Below are 12,160 nucleotides of genomic sequence, written 5' to 3'. Positions count from 1 at the left end.
AGATGTTAAAGGAAATACACCATTATGGATAACTACTTCCAAGCTCTCAAAAAAAGCAGTGTCTATGAGGTGTTCATACCTGCACACTCAAGTAGAATTAAAATAGTTACCTTTCAAAGGTAAAAGACTTTTCCCAGAAACCCAGATGGCATAAATAGCAACTTTAATTGACAGTAGCATAAGACATTACCAAATATACCTCCTCTTAACTTCACCCAAGTGGTCAGCAGCAGGAAAAATGGTCTCAAGCTACCTGATGAGACAGCTTAAACTGAATTCTTCTCAAGTCACAAAACCATTCACTGAAGTGTGCTCATAAACCAAACAGGGTCAACAAAAAGCTGTTTTGATTTAGGGTCTGGGGAATCACCCCACAGAAGCATTCCACACACAGTCGGGGAAAGAGGCAGAAGGGTCACATTTTTGTTCCAACTGAGCTCTCATTCCAAAATAGTGCAAGTGTTGCCTTCCCCCACTGCAGAACTCAGACAGATTAGATTTACCACAGACACTCCCAAAATCTTTTTCAAACTTAATTCTATGGACAAGCTATTGTGACTATTGTGGAGCTTGGAAAGCAGAACACTATCAAGTTACACTGCCTTCGTCCCTCTATATCACATTTTTTTAAGTTACTGACTCATACAGTTTAAAGAACCCTTTTCCACCTTTGTGTCAACACCAATAATTTTTCAATTATTTCTTGCATTTTTTCCACATTCTCTATCAATGTTAGACATTGATAAGAGTCCTACAAATTAAAAACCAATGCAAGAGCAGTAAGATTCCCATGCAAAAGCTGAAATAGGTCAGCATTCTCTGTGAGGCACTGAATATTGTTTGACAGCATTCTGGGTGAGGCATTATTTCTTCCATATATCACATGGGACTATAATCTCATTATTTAGAGCCAAAGGTATACAAAGCTATTTCAAATTTCAATTCATATCTAATCAAAGGTGGGCTGTTTTGTTTGATTTTTATTACTTGATACTTTGAAGTTGTCCTGGTTTTAAAATAATCTTATTCTTACAGATCTGGTTTAAAAGGGAGTACAACACTAAGCATAAAGAAAAAAATATGTTGTTAGGATATGCTAAATGCAATCTTGAAATATTACATTTTGGAATACAAAACTGAATGCTACTGCAAAAGCAAATTAGACAAAGAACTGTGTAGTTACATCAGAACAATGGCAGAAAATACATTAATATTGCTTTTACAGTTCCAGAAAACTGGTGAGTCATGGATGTCTGAAGGTACTGGAAATATGCCACAGCCCAAACTGGAGTAGAAACCTAGGAAAATTGCTGATAGGCTCTGATGCACCAACATAGCACTCCATGCTTTAGTACAGCAAGAGCAAACTGGTGATGAACCTACTGTGAATGCAACTGCTGCCAGCAAGACATGGCAGGAGAACAAGCCAGGCAGAATGAGGCAAAGTATGCTTCAAAGAAACTGAATATCCTTTTTATAGCCACTTGAATACACCTTTTATATTTGAATCTTCTGAACCTAACCAGATCCCACAGATAAAACAGAACTCAACCAGGTTCCACAACTGACTTACTAACAGGTCTGTTTACTACATAACAATTATTCACTACCAGTTTGTAACTGCTGGTAACTAACCAAATCCCTTCAGCTACTAAGCTGATATTAGTCAGGAGGCTGCACAGAAAATTAAGCAGCTTTTGTGAAGAGACAGACATGCTCAAGAAAGCAACTTGCTCATTTTCTTTGCTAATGGCCTCAGCCTTCCAAATACAATCTGGGTTCGAAGTGAAGTCTGTCAGAACTGTGACAATCTGCAACAAACTTGCAAATACTTTGTGCATCTGCAATCTGCATGCTGAAACCAGGAACAGACACTGTTTATGCTGAGAATCAGTCAAATGTGACCTAACAAACTGTTGTGAGGACTGAAAAAGAAATCGTTAATTTTTAACAACAGAATACTGATCATATTTGAGACATATTTGTCGAATTTCTATTACTTTTTTAATCTCTTGATTTTTAATTGAAGGTTCTTGCATTGTCCTCCATTACAAATACCCAGAAGTTATTAAATATTTGATCTCTTTAAAATTCTCTAATGGGATCATCCAGAACAAAGAACATGAAAAAGTTGGCAACTCAGTAAATTATGTAATCTGAATCCAAGGTTCTATGAAACACCAAGGAAAAACTGAAGCATGATAAAATTATAGAATAAAATCCTCAACTAAGGAGTTTAACCAAGGTAACAGAAACCAGTACAGGCATCTGCTAAAGCATGTGAGCCTGAATTATAATCTGTACGTCAATTCCTTTCTGCCTCCACAGCTTTGTGTGGATACTAGTGCTTGCTATTAACCTGGGACTTGTTTTGGCACATCTGTATCCCTCTCTCACACTCAAAATATTTTCTCATTGGAAAGCTATTGCATAACAATAACTATTTGTAATTAACCAAGGCTTGAGTCAGAACAGACCAACACTTTCTGTCAATAGTTCTGTGCTCTCCACCCTATCTCTCTGGAAGTAAAGGGGGAATGAAATGGTCTTCCCACTTACTGCAACATTAACCTCTAGCATAGCAATACTATTGTGTAAACAATAATTTTATAATAAAACTTCAGAAAGATTGAAGGTCTTTTGCCTCTCATACTGACTAGCAGAAAAATACAAGAGACTAAAGAAAAGCAGTTAGGTACTCAAAACATTTCATAATTTGACAATAAGCACATCATCTCTCAGAATGAGCTTCCAACAAATTGCACCAGGGACACCATCTTCCCTAGGAACAGTTCTTGGAAGACACATTCAGCAGAGCCCTCATCACTAGCAGTTGCTACAAATAAAGAATGCTCTACACTAGCTGCAGGATTAACCCCTGGCAGACATCAACTTCTGAAAGGATATTTTGCACACTGTAAATTCTCCTCAATTTCAGCTGAGAAATACATCTGATTCTATATCAATATGTAATATTTTTATCCTTCTTTATCAGAAACGTGGTACATTCTATACCCTGGAACTGGAGTTGTTATATTTCTAATGACAAGAAGTAGCAGCTAAATAAATAAAACTAAATCAACCATAGTAGATACTACTTCTACATCCATTTTTCTTTGGTAAAAAATGCAGTCCTGAAATCTCAGTAGTACTTAGTTTCCCCCATTTTCATTTTTCCCAAAAGATTTCTGAATAGATAGATAAACGGAAAGTCCAGAGTTTCACTACTGATATTTAAAACTGGCCAATCTCTGACCATTATCAAATTATTTTCTAGAAAGTATCCTCTTTTTAAAGGAGACAATGAGAAAAACGTACACTTCTAATTTTGTGTTAACATTCAACTTAACAAGCAGAAAAATAAAAGCACTCTTTAGAAGCTGTGAACAATTCCTATACTGAGAGAGGACTGGAAGGGCTTTGAAAGCAAACTCCTATGGCATGTGTCACCATGGTAATCCAGAAAATTATAAATATGGCAATTTATGCTACTCTTACTACAAAAATACCAACAGCTAGCAGGGATTAAAATACAGTCCTGTCAATTTCTAATTACAATTGGATCTCTCTGGGTTTGCCTTTAAATTCAACCTGCAATTATCTCCTCTAATCTATGCTTTCTCAGCTTATTACCAAGAAGGGTAGGTAGCCAAGACTCCTTGGGCCCTAAATAGATAAGACACATTGTCAGTAAGCTCTTACTAGTACAAAACCTCCAAGTAGGCACAGCTGTGCTCCATGCACATGGAAACATGCCATGGAGAAAGAGAACGGGCACACCACAGAACAAGCAACACATGAGCACACACAGCAAAAGTCACTGCAGTTACCAGATAGCCAGAGTTGCCCTGCCGTTCCCACCACCCTTAGAATGTCTATGTTTTATCTCCAAGATGACAAACCCATTCCAACTCAATTTCAGCTGGATGTTCAGATGTACTGAGCCACAATTAAGGATCCAGCATTCTGCCAGAACACAGCCAGTGTGAAGCTTTTCAGGAACAGAACAGGAGAGGAACAAGAGACAAAAGAGCAGATAACCAGACTCAACTGAAGGTTCAGATGATGACTTAACTAATTTGATCAGCAGTAAATCCATCAGCATGTGAATTTCAGGACACTGCTGGGATCTTTCTCACACTAGCAAGCATTCAAAAAAATTAAAAGTTCAAATGGTCAAGAAGTCCTGGGTACAAAAACAGCCCACACTAGGAATGTTTAAACCTGCACTGAAAAAAGGCATATTACCACAGGACACCTATTAATCAGGAAAGGCTTATTTCACAGAGGTACAGGAACTTAGTTCCAGTTGTAAACATGACAACTTCATTAAATAAACAGAACCTACATACTCCTCATGCTTCTTATCTACCACATTTAAATGCCCATAGTGAGAACAACAAAAAGTAAAAGAAACAACACTTTGAGAACACACTTGGCAACCTGGCACAGTATCATGAATCTTGTATCAACAATATACTTGGAGCAATAAAAAAGGCTGATACATGTACAGGTCCCTTCCCCCAAGCACACCCTGCTCCTCCCTCCCATTTTCTGCCCACACAGGAACAAAACCATACCTGGATCTTTTCGCCCTGGTTTTTCAAAGCGTCTGTCTCCCCTAGAAAGGCAGAATAGAAGTTTCAAATAAGGTTTTGGAACTACTCCAAAAACTCATTTTAGGTATTGGTTTTGCTGGTTTTCTTTACTTGGTGGGAACTTTTTTAAAATCGGAGCTTGATGGACATTACCTTTAGAGATCCAAGTAACAACTGAAATTTTCAGGAACACAAATACACACACAGCCCTTGGGTATGTTTTCAAATGTGCCCCTAAGTACTGTGAACAGTGTCAAGACTAAAACTGAAGCAAATCCTTAGCACCAGCCTTCAATTGCAACTGTCATAATTTATTTTCTCTTAAAGTAGTTAGCTCCTTCTTTCCAGGAACTCAGCAGAAAAAAATCTTTGCAAGAAATGTTCTTTTACTTTCTCCAGAACCTCAAGAAACATTACTATGTTTGACTCCATCTTAGAAATGCAGACACTTCACTCACAGGTATAACTAATTACCTCTCCTAAAGTGTTTTTATGAAGTCAAAAGCACAAATGGAAGCTGAACAGATGTGTGTAAAAAACTTTAAGGGCTAGAGTTCTGTTACCTTTCCTCCCAACTCTGTGATCTGTGCATTTCCCTGCCCCCTCCTCGCCCAAATCCACCCTCCACTTCATCAAAACTTCTTTGGTAGAAACCGCTTTCTCCTCGGCCTCTGCCTGAAAAGACAAAAAACACAAGTGTTTGTATAAATAATAATAGAAGTTGTAAGAATCAGGTAGGTTTCCCTTTCCTGGTGTCCCTAAGAACTAATCTTGCAGTCTTAAGTCCCAGTGAAATTATCTGGGACAAATGGAAAAAGGAACAATGACTGAAGAAAAAGTCTTATCCAAAAATTCTTATCAAGAAGTGCAAGACCAGACAGAACAGGCAAACAATTCTGAAATAAATATGATGCAGAAAAACACAGATACTTACCCAAGAGAAATTACCAAGTAAGTATGCATTGTTCATATAACATCCACATTGCACATGTGTGCTTCACACACAAAAATCATATTAATTTTAACAGCAAACTCCAGTACAATGGCACTGCACTGTGGATGTACTCCTAATTTTTGCTGTCAAGGGTCATAAACGAGAAGGAAGCTATTAAGTTCTAGTGACTGCCAGCAAAAATCCCCCTCAGGATCAGTGGGAAGAAAGGAGGATCACAAGATGGCTATAGGCAGATCAGAATGAAGAAGGACATTAGCTATAGCTTAAATATTATCCTACTGACTTTTTCAGCAAATGGTTCTCCATAGGCAACTACCAAGTACTAAGCCTCAAGCCAAAAAGTTACAGATATATCCCCAAGCACAGCATCTCAAAGCACATCTTTGGGGCTTGAAAAGGCATGGGGATGTTTGGGTAAAAGAAAACAAGCCCTACACAACAGGAAAACAACACCCACATACATCCCCAGCCCTTCAAAACAACTTCCAGCACTGGTTAGATTAATGGATGGGGTGAAATTTCCAGATCTGCAAAAGAGAAATACTGCTTCACATAGTGCTCCAGCAGAAGAAACGGCAGGTTTCTAACCAGCTAATTTACCATTTCAAGATTTAATGGAAATAAGATGAACAAGTGGAACAGCTAGTTGTTAGGATAATGCCTTGCCTACATACACATGCAGTCTCTACAGTCAAGTTTAGAACCTAAAAAGCACCTGGTAACAGGAATTCTTGGCTGTGTAAGTATCTCAAACATCTATCTTTTCATATTTCTCTCTTCCAGGCTTCAAGGAAAAAAAACATCTCAAAGCATGAGGTGCAAAACTGGCCAGAGATCTGCAGGAGTGAGAATAACCAAATGAAACAGGAAACAAACACCTTCAGAATGGACTGCAGTTCCTGCAGTCTTCTGAAGAAAGTAATAATAAAAAGCCTCTACATTTAAAATCTAAAGACACTGGATGTATCAAGGAATCATATCATGTTTCAGGATCTTATGATCAGAGAAATTTGAAATCATCAAAGTTGCAGTTGCAACAGTTTCACTACTATTCTATACCAAATCTCTCAGAAGGGGTGGTAGGTGAAAAGGGCAGAAAGCTGCTTTTCAGGCAGAGAAAAAGAAAAGTGATCCTTAGATAATCATATTGGTGTCTTTAAATACACAACTGCTTTTGTATCAGGCAGAACCTGTTGCAGGGTGTATAACCAACAATTTTAACATTCCCTTTAGACAAAACTATCTTGTTCTATCACCAGCAAAGTTTATTAGTGGAAGATCTTCCAGAATCACAGAGATGCAGCTTTCCTTACCACAGAGTTTTGAGGATGCCTAAGTTCAGATGAAGACTGGACAAATTCAAAAAAGATAAACAAATTTCATTAATGGTGGCCACATCTGGTTCAGGAAATATGCTGAGCTGCAAACATCTGGCAGCTAAGCCTCTTCACCTTTGTGTTTTTCTCAGTCCTTATTCTCTTGCCAAGATGCCTTCTTTTGGCTGTTACTAGACTATGGTCACTATGGAGTTGAGCAAGCCCATGCCATACTCAGCATAGCTGTTTTTAGACAAACTCAGGGAGAGGCAGAGGAGCTGACTGAGCACTCAAAGTAAGAGGAGAAATTAGCATCAGACCTAGGAGAGTTATTAGAAACACCTTCGCTATGGCAACTCTGATACAACAAGGTTGACCATAGTCACACATGTAAAACAAGTTGCAAAGGCAAAAAGCAGGAAGAAGCAATACAACATCAAAACCAGCATGATATTTATCCAGTTAAAGCATTGTGGGTCCCCTAAAATCCCAGAAAAGGACTCAAAGTTTTTATTCTTTACAACTAAAAGCCAGGAAAATTTCAGCAGCTCACTCAATAGCAATCTTTGCCTAACTTCTTCACTACAGGAAAGCTCTTTTCCTTCCTCTCACAAGAGATAATAAAGCAAAAGCAATTCACAGAGTCAAAACAGAACAAAGGCACTGACTCATCTCCTGTCTCTGAGGTAGCAGAGGTGGGAAGCTGCATACACTTTCCCAACAAAAACAAAGCAGGCTTGTACAGTCAGCAGCAGCAGCACTGCAGGGCTCCTCTCTCAGGGTGAGCAAGGGTAAGTGTATGCTGCACGCTGGGAGCAGCCACACACCACCAGAGCTAGAGCATGGGTGATATAGGACATTTCACTAGCAAATAAAGCAAGTGTCCTGTATAAGAGCAAGAATCAGTTGTTTTACCAGCAGCATGGCTGAGGGCCATTTAAAAGTATGTGAAATCACAGCCTGAGAAACCTCCTCCCACTCACCACCCCTGTATGGTGGTCCATCAATATTTCAGTTGTGCTCAGCCACCAAAATGGTCTGAATTAAAAAATAACCTTGCAAAATGTCCAAACAGTTGATCTTAGGCATTCAGTTTAAGGCTGCCTGTGGGGTTACAGTACTCAGCTGCCAGCTGCAGTGATACCACATAATACTGGACAGGGCTACTGAAGCCACATTTGCCCTGGCTGTGCTGGCACCCCATCCATGTGTGGAAACAACATGGGCCCATCCAACAGTGCCAAGCAGATGCACATGTGCAGCCCTAGCAGACACCAAGCAGACCACAGTGTGGGAAGCATCAAACAGATCCTACCAAGCTACATAAGAGAAGCAGCCAAGGGAAACTGTGGTGTGCAAAGTCAGTCATTCAGCAAGTACTATGTGGGTGAGTCTGACCAGAAAGTACACAGCTAATGCTGGTCACAGAATGCACAAGAAATGCCTGCAGAGAGGATACAACTGCGCACACAAGCACACGACCTGACATTCTGCTTCTGCACTCCTTGGATTATTTTAAACAGAATGCCACTTCTGGAACAAAAACCACCTGGCACACAAGCAGCACACAAAGTGCATCTGATGCACAAAGTACTGAATGCAAAGTCAATAAATGTCAATAAACCCTTCCATTTAATAACAGGGTGGAGCAAATATGCAATTTGTATTTCAGTAATTTCTCAAAAACCTCAGGATAAGGACATCAATCCACTGGACATTGCAATCATAACAGCTAAGTCTCTAACCTGAAAAATAGACAAGTTTGAATTTAAGTAAAAATATAAGACACAAGCAGGAGGGTAAGAAGCAGCACAAACTCATTCTAATTATCATTACAAAAAAGCCTAAAGCCTTACAGAATACAAGAAGCAAATTCTTGAAATTACAACATAACTGGAGTTTAGGATCTATAATCACAGTCATAATACTGTTTGGAAAAAACAGAATAACTGTAGTTCAACTACTGCTGTTTAGATATGCAAACATTACACTTTCACACCATTGACACACTTTCCAACTGCAGCAACAACAGATTACAAAGGGCACAGAGGGTGGGTGGGGAAAGAGCTCTAATAGGAAGTAAAGGACCCTTCATAACAGTCTTAACCAAAAGGGAGAACAGCTACAAAACAAAGTGTCTGTAAGCTTACAGCCCATTCCAGGGACTATTTAAATCTCTCCTCATCGAGGCTCTTATTCATGAATGTTGACATTCCAGTCCTGCCAGCACAAAGCACAAGGCTTAACTGCACACCACAGGGAGCTCCCAGGAAAACAAGTCAATTAGAAAAGAGTCACGTGCAAGTACTTGGTTTCTTCAGAGACGACAACTTCTTTTAAAAAATAATAAACCAACAAACCAAAAATCAAAGCAACCTCCACATAGTAACCACATTTTCATCATCACATCATGAGCATTTTCAGTAAAAGTTGGGGTGACCACCCAGAGAATATTTACTGAGTGTTATCTTGCATCTTTAAATACTGGTAAGTGAATCCCATTTAGTGTTCTACCCATAACACTCCTTTACCAGCATTTCTTTCCCTTGCCAATCCACCACAGATTGCTTCTCATGCTCTCAAATGCTGGAACACAATTCTGTGATTTGTGCCTCAGTCAGGGAACTTCATTAGCAAATCTAATCACACATGCAAATTCCTCTATAAAGCTGCTGTGGTGCAAGTCCCTTCAAGACAGAAATCTCATTTTTGATAAAGCTGAAGCCCACTGACTCGGCAGCAGCTTTGTTGCACACAGCTGTGTAAAGTTCATGGAAAACACCAGAAAACCTTTTGAACTCGGGCAATTTTGCAGTGCAATAAGAATGTTTTCCAACTGTTAAGTGAGGCAGCTCATTTAGTGAACAAACTCCCAAGAAATTTCAAGTCCTTTTCACTGTAACCTGAAAAAACAAAATTGCATTTAAACCCTGCCACTTGCAAGCGAAGTTTTTGTAAACATTAACAGTCCTATACTGAATTTCATAAATAACTATGGGGAAAAAGTCCTTAGCTAAAACAGCATCATGTGTGTAATTATGAAAATGGTGCCATTTTGTCCTGGCAGAAGCCTTAACTTCTTTGCTGCGATACAGAAATTTTGGGAAGGCTCACCATGACTAGAACCCAACACTAATTGCTCATGGGAAGAAGAGGGGAAGAATGGAAGAAACAAGCAGCAACCAGGACCAGTGAAAGAAGGAAAGCTCAGAAAGCTGAAGATATTTACTGCAGAAATGTGTCCTTTACAGCTTAGTCAGAGCAGCCTAACAAGCATACCATGTAACAATTCCAACAAATTAAAAGATCAAATTAGGATAAACAAAAAAAAAAGTGAAAACTATTAATTTTGCAACAAAGTTCTTGCTAGTATTTCTTAACAATCTTAGAAATTAACTATGAGAAACCAGGAACACATTCAACAGCTTGCAAACAGTCTTAATACTGCATACATTTTACGTTCTGTCTGCTAAAATGTAAGGAATCAAGCTTTACTGCCAAACAAAACAGTAATGCATATGAGTAGATTCAATAATAGAATTACTAGATTAGAAGCTATATTCTGCCACATTTAGCCTTACAACCTCATTGAAACTAGTGGGGGCAATTAACCCACTGCTCACTGCATAAGGATGACATTGTTAATAGTGCAGAAAACAAAGAGAAACTTGACAAAAGAAAGCTAAATAAAAGGTTTGCCAAATTAGAAATGGTCAAAGTATAAGATATTGAAACTAGAGAGCACACTAGTGAGTGTATGATCTCAAATAATCAAATTTTAAGCAGCAATAATTTGCAGAATTATGTCTTGATGCATCTAAAAAAAAACAGCCAATACATGTATTCCTAGCAAAAGTGAAATACAGGTGGTAGAAACACACACATTAAAATAAAACAAAAAAGCAACAACTCCCAAATGAGTAGACACTATATCTATATATATCTATATATATATATATATATATATATATGCACACTTTTTTTTACTTGAACCCTGAGCATTTGTGCAATTACCATGGCAAACAAAGCGGAAGCAGAAGGAAAATCTAGTGATAGTCTCATGAAGCTTTAAATTCGTATCTTAGCTGGGAAGCAACCACAAGAAGAGAGACAACAATCTACAAATATCTGAGAGATGTAAACTAAAAAGAAAGCAGGATTAACGAATGAGAAGAGAAACAAGGGAACATATTAAGTCAAAGCAAAATTCTGGTCAAGCCTCTAATTATATATGAAGTACTTTCTGAAGATCTTATTGAAAATACCACCCGTTAAGGGCATGTAAAATTAAATTTGAAAGGGCTCTAAGAGAAATCTCATCTAAGCACCTGCAAAGACAGAGGTTACAAGATTATTTACTCAGTATTTCCAAGTTACTAGCTTCCTAGTATTCCAAATGCAACCCATCCTATTTATATATGAAGCCTCCCAAAAAGAGTTCACAGAAGTGCACACATTGAAAAGGAATTGCTAAAATAAATTCTGGGTTTAACAATTTGGTTTAACTTTAGCAATATGGCTTCAGGACATTTTCTCTATTCATTTGCAAATGTTTCAGGTGATCCTGGATGAGACAACTACAGTGATGCACCAGAACTGGAAAGACTCAAATGTCTCCCAAATTCAATTACATTTTTCCATTAACTGTTTACACTCAGGATGTTAACAAATGAAGACGGCTTTTAAGAACACAACACAACCTACTACAACCACAATGTTTTAAGTACATTCATAGATTTTTCCTACCCTCTCCCTGTAAATTGGTTTTATGCTTTCCATAAAGTTATTTCTAACAATTCTGAACCAAAGAATTTCCCACTCCACCCCAAAACTACCTTCCCCTTGTGGTTTCCCACCCAGCAACCTGGCAAAGACATTTAACAGAGATACCAGTTGTGCACTAAGATGCGCAGAATCATCACTAAACACAATATTCATTCTCCAGCACCACCTTGTTGGAAAGGTTTCAAAGCTTTAAGCAAGAAGAAACTGGGCATGAGAACACATGGCTCTAGCCAAGGTCCACTTAGTATCCCTAGGCAGCTTCGACCTGGATCCATTGCAGCACATCCCACGGGCAGCTCACCTCGACCTCTAGAGGAACTTCGACCTCGAGGAGCCCCTACCACCGTTCCTCCTCCACGTCCCGTCAACCGCAGGACAGCAGCACTGTTTACAGACATCGAGAAATTTCTCTGCCAACAAGAAAGAGTCACAGTCAGATTTAACTGAAAAAAACCTTCACAAAGAAACCTCTAACAAATACACAAATAAACAATAAAAATCAAACA

General features: G+C 38.7%; 1 protein-coding gene across 8 annotated transcripts in view; it reads right to left on the bottom strand.

Moving 5' to 3' along the window:
* Nucleotides 1-12,160, bottom strand: part of GIGYF2 (GRB10 interacting GYF protein 2) — a 75,076-nt gene that overhangs the window by 41,142 nt on the left and 21,774 nt on the right. For 7 of the 8 annotated variants that reach the window (XM_077785622.1, XM_077785621.1, XM_077785623.1 and 4 more), the window contains 3 exons: nt 11,956-12,064; nt 5,162-5,273; nt 4,581-4,621 (listed from right to left, as the gene is read on the bottom strand). In XM_077785622.1, coding sequence (XP_077641748.1) covers nt 4,581-4,621; nt 5,162-5,273; nt 11,956-12,064 — 262 coding nt within the window. The remainder of the gene's footprint in view (nt 1-4,580; nt 4,622-5,161; nt 5,274-11,955; nt 12,065-12,160) is intronic. The other variant, XM_077785627.1, reaches the window with a different exon arrangement.

Source organism: Lonchura striata, chromosome 10 (genome assembly GCF_046129695.1).
Source record: "Lonchura striata isolate bLonStr1 chromosome 10, bLonStr1.mat, whole genome shotgun sequence".
NCBI classification, from domain to species: Eukaryota; Metazoa; Chordata; class Aves; order Passeriformes; family Estrildidae; genus Lonchura; species Lonchura striata.
Note: the sequence above shows the minus strand (reverse complement) of the source record. Positions and strands in the feature narration are given on the sequence as shown.